The sequence below is a fragment of the Pyxicephalus adspersus genome, chromosome 1 (assembly GCF_032062135.1).
Source record: "Pyxicephalus adspersus chromosome 1, UCB_Pads_2.0, whole genome shotgun sequence".
In the NCBI taxonomy this organism is placed as follows: domain Eukaryota; kingdom Metazoa; phylum Chordata; class Amphibia; order Anura; family Pyxicephalidae; genus Pyxicephalus; species Pyxicephalus adspersus.
The window spans coordinates 24,565,360-24,579,822 of NC_092858.1; the positions used below are offsets into that span (position 1 = coordinate 24,565,360).

General features: G+C 37.3%; 1 protein-coding gene across 1 annotated transcript in view; it reads right to left on the reverse strand.

The window, feature by feature from the left end:
* Positions 1 to 14,463, reverse strand: part of NBEA (neurobeachin) — a 371,654-nt gene that overhangs the window by 264,056 nt on the left and 93,135 nt on the right. The window contains exons 3-8 of the mRNA XM_072398659.1: positions 12,474 to 12,574; positions 12,154 to 12,249; positions 9,496 to 9,617; positions 5,835 to 5,961; positions 3,056 to 3,175; positions 2,403 to 2,549 (exon numbers count right to left, since the gene is read on the reverse strand). Of these exons, the coding sequence (XP_072254760.1) occupies positions 2,403 to 2,549; positions 3,056 to 3,175; positions 5,835 to 5,961; positions 9,496 to 9,617; positions 12,154 to 12,249; positions 12,474 to 12,574 (713 nt within the window). The remainder of the gene's footprint in view (positions 1 to 2,402; positions 2,550 to 3,055; positions 3,176 to 5,834; positions 5,962 to 9,495; positions 9,618 to 12,153; positions 12,250 to 12,473; positions 12,575 to 14,463) is intronic.

Consider the following 14,463-nt stretch of genomic DNA (forward strand, 5'->3'; position numbering starts at 1 on the left):
TTGAAAACACACTCTGCAGGATATGATAACATGCTGTCAAAATTCTCTTTCCAATGCCAACTTGATGAATATTTCAAACTAATTTCTAACAGGTGTTTCAGCATTTAAAAGATAGAAGAATCACCTATGATAATATGATCCGGGGTTGAGCAGTAGGTATCACAAGGCCCATAAAAGATGGTTACACACAATATGATTGTTAAATTAAGAAAACAAAATGTTTTAATACCAGAAGCGGCTTTGTTGTCTCATTGACTTCCTAAAGGCATTTTGAATAACTGTCCAAAATTTTCTGACATTACTTTAAAATTTATAATAATTTTTCCATGTAAAATCTCTTCAGTTGCAAGATGTTTGTGGGTGTCTTTACACAAACCTCCAGTTTTTAATCCCTTAACATTTTAAAAGAATTCAAATCAGGGCTTTAAAAAGACTAAGGATAACCTCTAGATCCATTTCTTCATTTCAGCCATTCCTTGGTGGGCTGGATAGTGTTTCAGATCATTATCACATTGAAAGATCCATTTCCGGTTCAACCTCATCTTTTGGACATGTGGCCTCAAATTGTTATTCATTGAATTCATAGTTCACCTAAAGACTGCAAGCTGCCCAGAACCCAAAGTAAGAAAGGGAATAGAGAATGTAACATTTCCATCACTATGCTTCCCGGCTTGTATGAGGTTCTTCTCCTAAAATGCCATCTTCAATTTGAACCACACATCTACCGTTACTGTGGCCAAAAAACTCTACTTTTGATCATTCCTTTGCATGTTTCAGATGTTCTAGTGTTTGCCTACATGTTTCATGGCAAACCATTGTCTTGCTCTAATGTTCGTTATGGACAGCAAATGCTTCTTCCTGACATACCTTAAAATTACATTGGTGTAATCACTTTTGAATTACAGATGCATGAACTTTGGTTACCAACGGAAATTTTGGTGATCCTTAGATAATTTTAATATTAAATGGCCAGGTCTTTGGCTAAATTTTAAGGTCTAGTGAGCCCAGAACAAAGAAGCAGCCATTTGGGCATCCATCCTTCCAACCGCTCCTCTTCCGCTGCATCTCTTTGCAGATCTCTACACTGGCTTCCAATTCACCTTAGAATCAAATTCAAGCTCCTGTGCTTTGCCTTCAAATCCCTACACAGTTATTGTGCCACTTACATTACTGGCCTGGTAAAAAAAGTGCTCTCTCCGCTCCTCCAATGACCTCCTAATGACTTCCTCACTTATAACCTCATCACACGCACGGATACAAGACTTCTCTAGAGCTGCCCCAACTCTCTGGAATGGTCTTCCTCTTCCTATTTGGCTTGCTCCTACTTTCTGCTCATTTAAAAGAGCACTCAAAACCCACCTTTTCAAACTTGCCTACCCATCTTCTTCTGTCTTTTGAAAACTACAGTACTTCCCACCACTCCATATCTCCCATCCTATTGTGTGTGAAATTCCCCCACCTACTAGATTGTAAGCTCCGCGGGGCAGGGTCCTCTACTCCTGTATCACTGTCTGTATTAGTCTGTCATTTGCAACCCCTATTTACTGTACAGCATTGCGTAATATGTTGGCGCTATATAAATCCTGTTCATTAATAATAATAATAATATTAATAATAATTTGAATTCAACAAAACCTGACATGGGTCAACAGAAAAACACTAGACCATAGATTTCTACAATTTTAATAGGATCATACCACTAGTGGCTTATTTCATCCCTAGAGCCCCAGACAGTCTTGCTTTAAACTGTTTTTTTGTGAATCACTGCAAATCCTTGCATGGCCAAGTGACCACATACACTATTCATAGTGTATGCATCAATAGACAATTAGGCAAGTAAGCTAATGCAAAAGGGAAAAAAATCCCAATTACTGCCCCTGATAAAAATGCTGTTCTACGTACCCAAGGCCGTTATGGGTTAATAGGATTCCTATGTTTTATGCTTGAATTTTTAAATGTATGTTTGTTATCTCTCTTTGAAAACTCAATAAAATTGATTGACTCAAAAATGCTGTTCTATCAAATTTTCTGTCCATTTGTCATCTGTGTCTAAAATATGAACCTTTTGTAGCAAATGTATAGTGCAGCAACTAATTTGTTGGAGTCTATAAACAGCAAAGCACAACTAGGAGCCAACAGAAACGTATGGTACATGCAAAGAAACGATTGGTTTGATGAACATGTGGTATTTGAAAAAACATTATCTGTTAATTTTTTGTTCGATACCCTACTTAAAACTTTCTGCAGCACTTAAAACTATTGTCATTGTGAGATAATAGCTTGATTTTTTTCTCAAATAAAAATGCAAAGTATTAAGAATTATTAGAATTTCCTAGAGTCAGCCATTTACTGTTGCATCACAAAAACTGGGAAAATAAACCATTACCAAAATTAGATCTTACCTTATAGCCTGGTCCAAGCTGATGTATTGCAAATATCTGTGCAGGATTAAGAGCCTCTATAAACACGTACACGGCTCCAAGTTGACCACAAAACACTCTATTTGCGTCAGCTGTCTCGGAAGAACCCAGGAAGCATTTGTCGTAACTCTTAAACATAGAATAATAGACATTAATAAATCAGAAAGATTTGTCAATATGATGAACATGAGAAAGATATTGACATTACAAGGTCAACTCAATTAGGGATTGGAACTATGAACGTTTCAGATTGCCTCTGGACAACCTATCTGATAGACTTGAAAGGTAACCCAACAGCCAATTGAAGCAACCAAAATGGCCAAAGAAAAAAGAAGGAATATTGTGGTGCCCTGTGATGGAACGGCAAGTAGTGTGGGTTTCGTTCCATTTTAAAAGTTCACCTTGTTTAGATGCACTTTAATATACATTATTTCAATATTATTTGACACTAAGAAGAAAAAATTCTAAAAGTACCAACACAGTAAATAAGCAAATCAAAAAAAAGCTAAATAATTTTTTGATCAGCAACTTATTACATCATGGCTTATTACATATGTAAAAGTATAAATAAGCATAAACTGAGGCATACAAAAGCTTAGTGTCAGTACATTTACATCACTCAAGTAATAACTTACATCGTTTGTGTTGACGTGCCATGCCATGTCTCCATAAGATACTAACTGGCCATTTACATAGCAGCGGATTTCACTGTTCCTCCAGCGGTTGTAGATGTGTACAATGCTGATCATGTACCACTAGATAAAAACAGATTTGGGGTATTAGTGTAAAACATGGCAATCCAATAATGGACATGTCACCTTTACTGCAGAAAGGATTACAGTATTTGCATATATTTCCAGGATTTCCAGCCATTCAGACTTAGAGCAAACCTTGTTCTAAACCTGAAATAAGGAAACCAGGCGCAATACATTAGATGTCTGCAGTATTTAAAAGAATTCTCCTTAAGTGTGTGTGTGTATATATATATATATACACATATACACACACACACACTAAAATGTATCATTATTAAATAATACTAATATAGATGAAAAACAGAAATTTCCAAAAATGGATCAAAAAAATACTCAAAAATATGATAACTTTAAACATTATAAATCTGAAAATGAAATAAGGGTTAGCAGCATTCCCTTGTTAGCAATACGATAAAAATGCTCCCTATTCAGCTTTATTACATTTGGAAAGACCAGAAGAAAGAAGGTAATCATCAATAATATTTATGATCAGCAGCAGAGGATGGCACTTGTTGTGAACCATCATGTACAATCTAAGTGGGTCAGGAAGTCAGGATCAACCATGCATATAAAGGATGGGGCAAGTATTCGCTGCCATATAGGTACAATAGTTGAAAGCATCAAAACCTAAAGCCCAAATAAACACCAAGTTGAACAAAGTAAATTCTAATAGCAATCAGGTTTATATGTTCAGTCAACCAGGTCATGCAGCAAAGGTGTGGAGAGAACACCTGTATCATTGGCCAAGTGTGTTAACACACCATACCACAGCTAATTCACTTTTATTTTTTAACTTTATTCAGCTGGATAGAGGGTGAAAGAGGTGAGATACCACAGATAGGAAGGCTGATAAATCCCAAACTACAGTTCTTAGCATCCCTGCAATGAAGCAGAAACAAGCCTCTATTTGAGAGTTGGGACTTGCAGGTCACACAGGAAGTCAATGGTGAGCAATAATAAAATTTTAATCCATTACCGGTTAACTAAATGGAGGTCTTAAGTCTGTATAGATAAATGCATACCTCTACAATGGGTTTTTGAATTTGAAGATTTATTTCCAAAAAGTAATACTTATAATTTAAACTAAATATGATAATTCCTTAAAGAATTTGACTTGCTCAATGTGGGCTCTAGCCGGTGTTTTAATTAAATGTATACAATAAAAAAGCCATAAAACACATTTAAAATACATACTAAACGTATGCAGGAAGAATGGGAACACGCAATTACAAGAAGTGATTCAATCTTTTCTGTAAATTGAACTTGTATGACTATTTGTCTTCAATTAAAATGCAAACAATACATCTATACTTCTGTAAAGGCTGCATATGGCTTCATAGAGGATATAGCAGCATAGAATATACCTGTAAATTACTACAATGTCAGTCCCAAAAGTGTACAAGTACAAAGGTTCAAATGTTCATTTCAAGCAATCTTTATAGGAAAAAAAAATCCAATTGATAAAACCTTAGTCTTAGATCCACTGGTAAACAATTTAGCTTGTATCATGGCTTTGAAGTCACATATATCACAACCATATGATATTATCCAGACTCATGTTATTAAATATTTCCATTAGTATTAGCCTAGACTAATGAGTTCAGGGTGAAATTATGGGCAGACCAAGTTAAATTAATACTAATGTGTGTGTGGTGTGCAGGAACATCATTAACTGATTCCAGGAAGGGAAACAGAGAGAGGCTTTCAATAGCTTTTACTGCTAGGGAAGGAGAAGAGATGAGGTACAAGGACATTACCTTAACAATACTGTATGAATAATTCCCTGATAACACAGCAGTGTATATAGCATCAGTGTCTGACTGTTAAGAGCAGACCGAATACAGAGACTTGTAATGGGGTAGCCATGATGCTGCACTACTCATGAATTCAGAGCAGAGTCGCCACTCTCAGGAAGGTGACCTCTTAACCACTTGTTATAAAAAGCCACTTGCTGCAGTGTCTAGAGGAGACCACGTGACAAAAATAAAGGATTTCACTCTAGTCAATAAAATTTTTTTTACTTATGAGGCTTGTGAATCCCAAATTTATTTAATTTCTTACTCCATTTAGGAGGAAAAGCACTGTAGCAAAACGTGTCTTTTTACTTTTTGTAGCCGTGCCATGTTATACCACAGCAACACACACAAAATGATTCCGAACCACTCCCGTTGGGACCATGGTTAAAACTGCAACAGAACACTGTTCACAGCAGGTCCAAAGTCACCCTATAAACTGAATACAATGGTTACATAAAGTTAGTTTGTTATATATGTTCAGCCAATACTGCAGAGACACAGGAGGATGGAGGCAACACTGCAGCGTATATATTTCTACCTATTTATTAATAGATTTTTTTTTAACAATTTGTTAAAACTAAGCTCCCGAAACAAATGTTGTACACAAACTTTACAAAACTATATCCTTTCCTTTCATAACCTGATCATTTATGTCTATCTTTTGAAAGCAAAGATTACAATTACAGAATGTTAGATGTGGAGGACATTGTTGACTTTGATAAGCAATTCAGTGTTCCTGCTAGGAACACCACAAGGACCTAATTTTTTCCATCCATTGTCTTCCTGCTTAAACCTGCATTCTCACCTAAAACTCCATTGGGCTACTACTACATGACATACCCTTAACCCCTCTTTCTGCTTACCTTGCGTGGCTGGAAGTCATACTTGACACAGTGCTGGAATCCTTTTCCTTTTGATTTCAGGGAAGTGACTATCAAACAGTTACCCACAAAATGTGCAGAATACCCAACACCTTTACTTGTGCGAAAGCTGCAAAGAGAAGAGGAGTCAGGTCATGAATAACAATGAATTACATTAACAAATTTTCAAGTGCTCAGCTGCTACTTGATCTAATTTAACAAAAAAATTCCATTAGGTCCTAAATTAGATACAGAACAAACGTATGGTAAAGCACACGACACTCATTCAGTAAAACGACAGCCGGATTGTAATTGGCTACTAATCCTCAATACCTTGATTTCTACTAGATGTTTTCTGTGTTAATGTTTATTAAAAAGGCTATTTGTTAAAGCATTAAGAAGTATGAAAAATAACATTTTACAGTTTCCCTTCAGGTGTTCATAGGCCTTACATACCTTTAAAAGCATTGCTTTGGCATCCCACAATGCCAGGTCATGTAACAAAATGTTTTTGCATTGGGCATTGTGATACATTTGGGCAAGCTGCCTACAGCTTATATCATATGACTAAATGAGTACACATTACATAGAATGACTACAGGGGCAAATACTTTAGGACAGCCTTTCTCAAACTTCTAATCCCTGAGGACACCTCCCATGAAATAATTTTCATTTGTTAAAGAGCTCCTGGTAAATGAAATTATTTGGGGGTCAGTGGAGAAAAAGCCTCCTAAATTGGTGGCCAGTGAAAAGAATTCTCCCCTTACAGTGGTGGCTATAATAACACCGAAATAGACAACTAAAAAACATCATCAGAGTTGTGTCGCTGGCTCTACTAATTGGAGGTCAATCAGCCACAGTTTGAGGAAAAATGTCTACACAAGGGAGGCTTTTACAGGTAAATACCATGCACAACGTATACATGGTATTTTTCTTGAAACTATTGGTTTGGCGACAGGTAGTAAGTCAAGTACAGGTAGTCTCCGAGTTAAGGACATCCGATATACAGATACCTAGATACCTAGATACGGAGCTTTCCTGCTTGTTCGTGTGCAGGACAGAGGCTTGATATAGCCGAGGGGGGTTCGCTTGACTTGCAGAAGAAATCTTTTGCTAAACACATCTGAGACTGAGCTCCTCTGGTACATCCTGTAACTCTTTAATGACGAAGACAAATTCTGCAGTTGTTTCTTTTTGCATATCAAAGCACAGCTTGCTCCAGAATTTAATGAATGCCTGGGCTCCATAATTTTTTTTTGCTTTGTTTGTGATTAACTCACAGTGGGGATTTTATACAGTGACTGACACCACGCTGCCTAATAATATGTTGAGACAAACATCTGTCCTAAATGCATTAATTAAAATAATATACCTGTTCTAATTTACATACTAATTGAACTTAAGAACAAACCTACAGTCCCTATCTCGTATGTAACCCAGGGACTACCTGTATCAAGTTTACGTACATTGGTAAACAGTCATAAGTATATTTGTTCCAAGTAATCAAGTAAAAGTCAGTTTTCTTTATGTAGGCTTTATACCTGCTCTTCAAATATACAATATTGTATGCAATACCATAAAAGAAGGCTTCCTTTTAGCCACTTGGGTTACTCAAAAAGAAGAACCAAAAAGTAGGGGATTCTTTTGGCACACAATGGAGTATGCAATATATTCAAGAATATTGTTTAATAAAATATATATATATCCTTGTACATTTACATACACTGCACAAATGTGCTTTTTTAAGTATTCTAGAAACCACAATTCACTGTGGAAAGATCAGTCTATACTATACAACGGTTATCCTGTTTTTATTCTACAGCTCATTTGAAAGGGTAGATGGGAGAAACATGTCACAGCCAAGATGGTCTCACTTCCCAACACATTTTGCCATTTCAGCTTCCTCAGGGTTTGAAATAAATGACATGGTCATTATTGTGTGCAGTACGGTCACATTCATTTTGTTTATTTCCCCCATTGTTGTGCATTGACAGTACACTCTAATGAGCTGGCTTAGCACACCATAACATAATAGACAACTAAAAAAACGATACCCATAAAGTATTTACAGCCCTAAAACGGCTAGTAGGACAGCTATTTACATGTGAAGCATCATGATAACTGCAGATCTAAATAAAGACAAAGATAGTTGACATCCATTGAAAGGCAATGGAAGATAAAAAAAGGCAAGGAGTTGGTAAAGGTGACAAGAGTCTTCTAATAACAATGGCACACAGCGGCTCCTAGCATTGCGTGTTTATAAAAATCAAACATGTTCCTTTTCTACCTGGAAGGTATCAAAAAGCAATCGTTTCAATGCCAAAAACCCATTTACAAACCATATTAATAGCTGCAGGCAGCTTAGCAGTACAGCGGGTGTATTACATTCACGATTGTGACAAACAGAAAAATGCAATGCCAGCTGTGCAATAAATGTAAATTCAAAGAAAACCTCATCTCAGTATAGACTTATAAAGGTCACAAGAGATACAGACTAAATATCTTCAGGAATAGGAACAACTAATGACTGGAGAAGAGAAATAACACCACAGATCTATAGAAAGACAGGTAATAAAGTGCTTATAAAACAATCCTTTCCTTAGAATTAATCCAGCAGTGTTAATGATTCCCATGCACAGTGGATGAACTTCTAATGACAAGTCGTAGATTTGCAGTAAATCTTGTCAGACTGATGGTCAATAGTTGTATAGACCTAATCAGGTGAACAGATCAACCTTTAACATATGGCAAACTGTGAAAAATCAGTTTTCCTGCCCTCTATTTGATTCCGTGCATGGCATGAAGATGTTTTGCCATACAAATGGTCCAAATCAACACACAGACAACCAGTTCAGGATGGAGACTAAAATGGTGTACCCCACCAGATTCCTCTGGCAATTGATGGGAGATTCCCTACAGACATTAGACACGTCAATGGTTAAATAATCTGCATTTCACAAGACGTTGTTAGAAGACCTTGTAATCTAAATGGCCCTAAATACTAAATCGGTCATGACAAGGCACTCAAACATGTGATGGGCCCGGAGTTCTTTCTTTTGGACTGATATTCAGTTTAAGTTACAGAACTAGGGGTTGCAGGACACAAGGTGAACACTTGTTTTAAAGAAAATTTTTCTATTGTAAAATGCATGAAAAAGAAGACAGATATAGAACGCGCTGATACTGACGCAGAGAATGAGTCATTTCCCTCTTCTGTAAACAGTGATTTCATGACGTCACGCTCATGAGACTAAGCAGAAGGCAGAGATACGCCAGGAACATTGTAGTATCCTCATATCGGTTCAGAACAGTGGGCACTGAAGATAGATTCTCTGGACCAGTACTGGCTTAAAGAACATGTAAGGGTCACATTAAACACTAAAAACCAACCAAACACTTGCAGCACAGACCCAACTTATAATGAAAACACGGAGGCCACCAAATTACCTTAACTCTCTACTGTAAATTGTTTTTGGAATAATTTATTTCTGTGATTGCTATTTCTTACTATCAACTAGTGATCTGCTTCAGTACCTGTCCAGTATCAACCAAAATAAATGATCACATGAAAACCAGGCCTTACAAACCTCATTAACCTAATATAATGTATGTGTATGTACATAATTATCCTTCCTATTAAAAAGGAGCATCAGATGCTACTCACCAATAGAGGTAAGGTTTATCCTTGTCAACATTTATATTATTTAATGGATCCATACGAAACCATGTGTTCAGAGTGAAACCATTCTGATAAGGCCACTTGGCAATGGGAGGCAGCGCAATTGCCTGCAAGTTAAGGAAGAGGAAGAGAAAAAAATTGAAACATAACAACAAAGGCTTTACCATATGACACAGACAAAAGATAAATACATTATTATTCTATAATTTGCTCTAAATTTAAGGGGGAGACAGATTGCATCAGGACTACTCTATAAACTTGAGTATAAACCATGATTCTTTTCCCTCAAAATGTCATTAGAAAAAGAATCTTAATTAGGATTTAGGTCACACCAGTATATGACGCAGTGTCATCATGTAAATTGTATTAAAAACCATGCCATTGGAGATATTAGAATTTGTTACACAATTTAAATGAGAACACAATGCCATTTTCTGGTGGCCAACAATAATGCACAAATGATCATTTAAAGCAAGTGGCCCATGGTAACTAATTTAAACGCACAAAATACCTTATCCCTTAAAATACCTTAAAAAAAAAAAAGGGGGGGGGGATATATGCAGACTGAGAACATGATTCTCACATTTTTTCTTCTTTGAAATGTTATTTTAAGAAAACACACACCATGGATGAATTTGTAGGCACATTTTCTTGCATTTGTATTGATTACTGTTTTGATGTTAGCAGTAACAGTTGTATTTACTGCCCTTGGTTTATACTCAAGTCAATGCAATTTTCTAGTTTATCAAGTAAAAGTAAAGTTTTTATTTGAGTATATACTGTACTTTGGCTTGTCACCTGTTGCTTCTAAATGCTTTATGTCTTAGATGACAACAGGATTTTAGATACCAATCCAGCTAAAAAAAAATACTAAGAACAGTTTTACAATAAAAAGTCAGTGTTTCCACTTGTATGTCCCTGTTACTGTGCATTTGTAGAAACATCCAAAGATGTACTTACTGTACTTTCAATGCTCTGACCATGACAGCCAAGACCCTAATTAGGTAATGGACTGCTGTTTTCTGTACGCCCTCCTTCTCTCCTGAGCTAATTCCTGGGTATTAACCAAATGCAACGCTTTCTGTGATTGGTCAAGAAAGAAGATGTAGCACTGTAAAAGAACCGTTGTTCTTCTTGTTGGACTGTTTCAAATGCAGCAGCTGTTCTTTTTGCCAACATTAAACTGTGGATGTTTCTACTAATACACCATAATGGGAACATTTGGGGAGGCAACTTTTATCGGTAAAACTGTGCTTAGTATGGTCATCATTTTAGCTGGAGATGTAAAACTACAAACTATGCATCTATGTCATTCTCTCTAGGCCAAATGTGTGAAATTCGTGCTAAAGGTAGATTAGAAAATGTTGAAAGTTACCCCTTTGCATTAATTACCTATTTGCTTTTATTTAATCTGTTTTACAAAAATGACATTTGGTAGGTGAATGTTTGTCAAGTAGAGGGGGTGCTTGATTTTACACATCAGGCATATGTGTAATGGGATTTGATGCAGACAAATCAGGGAAGAACAATTTTAAATATGATATATATTCAAAATGTAAAGGTAAAACTGCATATTTTCAGAGGAATCAAATTCTTTTGCAGGAGCAAAAAGTATTGACCAAAGTAATAGTAAGCTTGACTAAACCTGCAATACTCATCTGTCCCTGTTCTGTCCCAGGGCATCGCTATCTTCTTCCTGGCATCGCCAGGATGACACAACCCTCCTAAAGGTGCGCAGGAGGTCATTAATTCCCGGCACGTGCAAGAGTATCCTGGCAACCAAAGCTGAGCCGCACAGGCAGATACTCAAAAGCAATCAGGCATGTAGTAGGGATTACTGCAGAAGAAACATCACCTGTCCCTTTTTGCAGTAATGACCTACCCGATCATTCATTTTTAAAACTGGAAATTTAGTTTCACATTAATAAGCTACAGAGCATGTTCAGAAAATGTGTGGTGGTCCATCAAGCAAAACATGTCTTTCCTCGGACAGTAAAGCTCTGGACTGCCACCTCTTGATCCTGTAACCTCCATTGGTCTTTTGACCTCAATGGCCAATGGAGTGTATCAGAAATAGGAATCAGAAATACAGGTCAGTCCTCCTTTATGATTAAGCCCTCCTTAATTCTTGATCGCCTAGGTGAGCACAGAGCCTCCCGGGATACCTTTTCACGCATCCCGGGAGGCTCCTGGCTACTTCTTCTGCGCATGCCCCAGCATCTCAGGTATGCGCAGAAGGAGCCCTTTTATTAATAGGGAAAAAATTGCCGATCTCACGCATGCACGGTAAGTCTACATCACCCGATCTCGCCTGCCCAGTGAGAGTTAAGGTGACATAGGAAGAAGAATGTGGAAGAAGAGAGGACAAGATGTCTGCGTCTGGCGTTCCCTCTGCTGGGCCGAAGTCAGATACCGACGATGCGGGACCCAATAAAAAAGAAACCTCCTGACAGATAGACTGATCTGCGGTATTGAAGGTAAGTGTGATTTTATTGTTTTGAGTTTACTTCAGCTTTAATATTTAGGAAACTTTAAAGGCATCAACAACATTACATTTTTATTCTTGGCATTAGATACACTTTAACAAAAGTCCACCTTTAACATCCTCATAATAAATACAGTACAGTATTGCAATGTACTTACTGCAGCGCTCCGTCCTGGGAAATTGAAGAAAGTGTCGGGGCCATGTCTCTGGGGCATTTGATTGAGAACCGATAACAATTTAACCGCATGCCTCGGCTGCCGGAAAGGGAATGAGAAATTAAATGTAAAATTTAAACCACGTTCTGGCACATGCCTATAAACAGAAATGGATTGCTGAATACTTAATTTGAGGCTTCTTTAAAGACACGTTCCATCAGCATGAGGAAGACGTTTAATTTTGAATGTCTCCAGAGACAAATGATGGTAAACTAAAGCTCTAATGCACAGACAAAGATTGCCGGTCTCTGACCGCAGCTTACCCAGATTCCATTTTCTCCCCGCAGCATGCTGAACAGAAGCTTCAGCTCCTTGACGGTGATACTGTAGCTGGCCAGCACTCCCAACATGTCAACTAGAAGATCTTAAAAGTAGATAAAAATAACATTAGCTCAACCTCTGCCTGCCAATGCATAACCCCACTCCTAGCCCCAGTGGTGTGTCCTGCTGACACTCTCAGATGATTCCGACATTTCTAAATCATTTTTCTTTTTTTTTTTCTTTTTTCTTTTTATTATTCCGCCTTAGTCTCAAATTTTACAGCTTAATACCCCAGTACATTTTCAGGAAGCTTTACTAAGAGATCAAAGGGTCAAATAGATGGCAGAAACGTTTCAGAAGGCAACAGAATAAGACCAAATGTACTTTGACAGCTCTCGATTCCACACATATAAAATTAAAAGAAAAATACCACCTTTCTGGTAAATCTGAAGCAGAATATTTTGCTTTCCTAAATTTAGAATTTTCCTATTTAAATATTTTATTCAGTTTTTCGTCACTTCTTGTGCTGACAGGGGAAATCTGGAAAACCTTTCATGGAACCCTGGTTGAGAAACACTGTCTTTACATGAATGCAAGGACAAGGAACACATTAACAGGTAAGAGTCAAAGTAAAAACAGGATTTATATGAACAGTACAGCAGTGAGATTCCATAGAAAAATTGTAAGTGACAAATGGCCCAGGAATCAGGATATTTTGCCATTCAACTAAATCCAGTTATTGGTTGTAATATATCAGTTATTGTGATGGCCCCTCTGTGTATTAGAATCTGCACTGCCTTCAGCACTATGCACCCTTTTGCTACTACCAGGCTTACAGAATGAACTCCAGTAGCTTTAGTAATCTAGAATTAGTATGTATTATTTTGTAGTTTAGTCTATTTGTGGCTCCATAACAACCACCAAGGCTGAGTTACCTAAATTGCAAGACTCCCATTTGCTGATACTTTTTCAATCAGGGTCTATAATACTGGTATCTACAGACATAGATGTACCCTGCCAAACGTGTGTGTACTGTGTAAAAATCTCCAAACATTTCACATTTATGTTCTATGGCTAGAACTGGGATACACAGGAAGAGGTTTAGACAGTATTCCCCCCAGCCCATTTTAGCTGGGTGTACCACCCAGCACTTTTCAGTAACCGCCCGGCTGTTTTTGGGTGGTTACTGAAGAGTTGAGTCAAAATACAGGGGGACACCACCCGCCTACAATTTGCTTCCCAGTGGGAATTTGGGTTTAAATATGGTTTTATGCGCTAAAGATATTATATAAACATGGATTATGGAGTGCTTACAATATATATATTCATAGAATGCATTAGCTGAAATTATGTGGTATGCACAATCATTGCTAACCATTTGGGCAGGTATCGTTTCAATGAGCACAAAATTCTGGTCGTACTTCACCTGGTAGATGAATGAAAATAACTCTCTGCTGTTAAGTACACATGTGGTCTGTGGTACAGATTGGTGTCCTGTTGTGCCTACCAGTGACACACATCTGATCCTTTCCTTGCACATGCATACATTCAGTTTAGGGCCACCCAGGACTGCAATTATTGCACCAAGTACCTCCTCACTGTTAACCTTTACAGGACTCTTTATTTTAATGATGGCTAAAAAAAGCCACCTAATATATTCATGTACACAAGTCTGTCTCTGGTCATCTATTATTAACATGTGAGCAGCCAGCTGCTTTCATTGCCTCCAGTAAAAACCATTATTAATCTAAACAATTATGTAAAGGGAAACAAACAGCAGATCAAAGGTCACAAACCATAATTTATGACTAGTACTCAACTACAGCAACAATGGATGAAAAGCATCATGGGATGACCCCAATTACTTCATCAATTTGCTCATTCAGAATAATTAGCTCTTTGATGAACGGTGTTGTCTCTCAATCAGTGGTGCTCAAGTCTAGTTTGCTAAAACTGCCAACAGTGCATGTTTTCTAGCTTTCATCAGACATT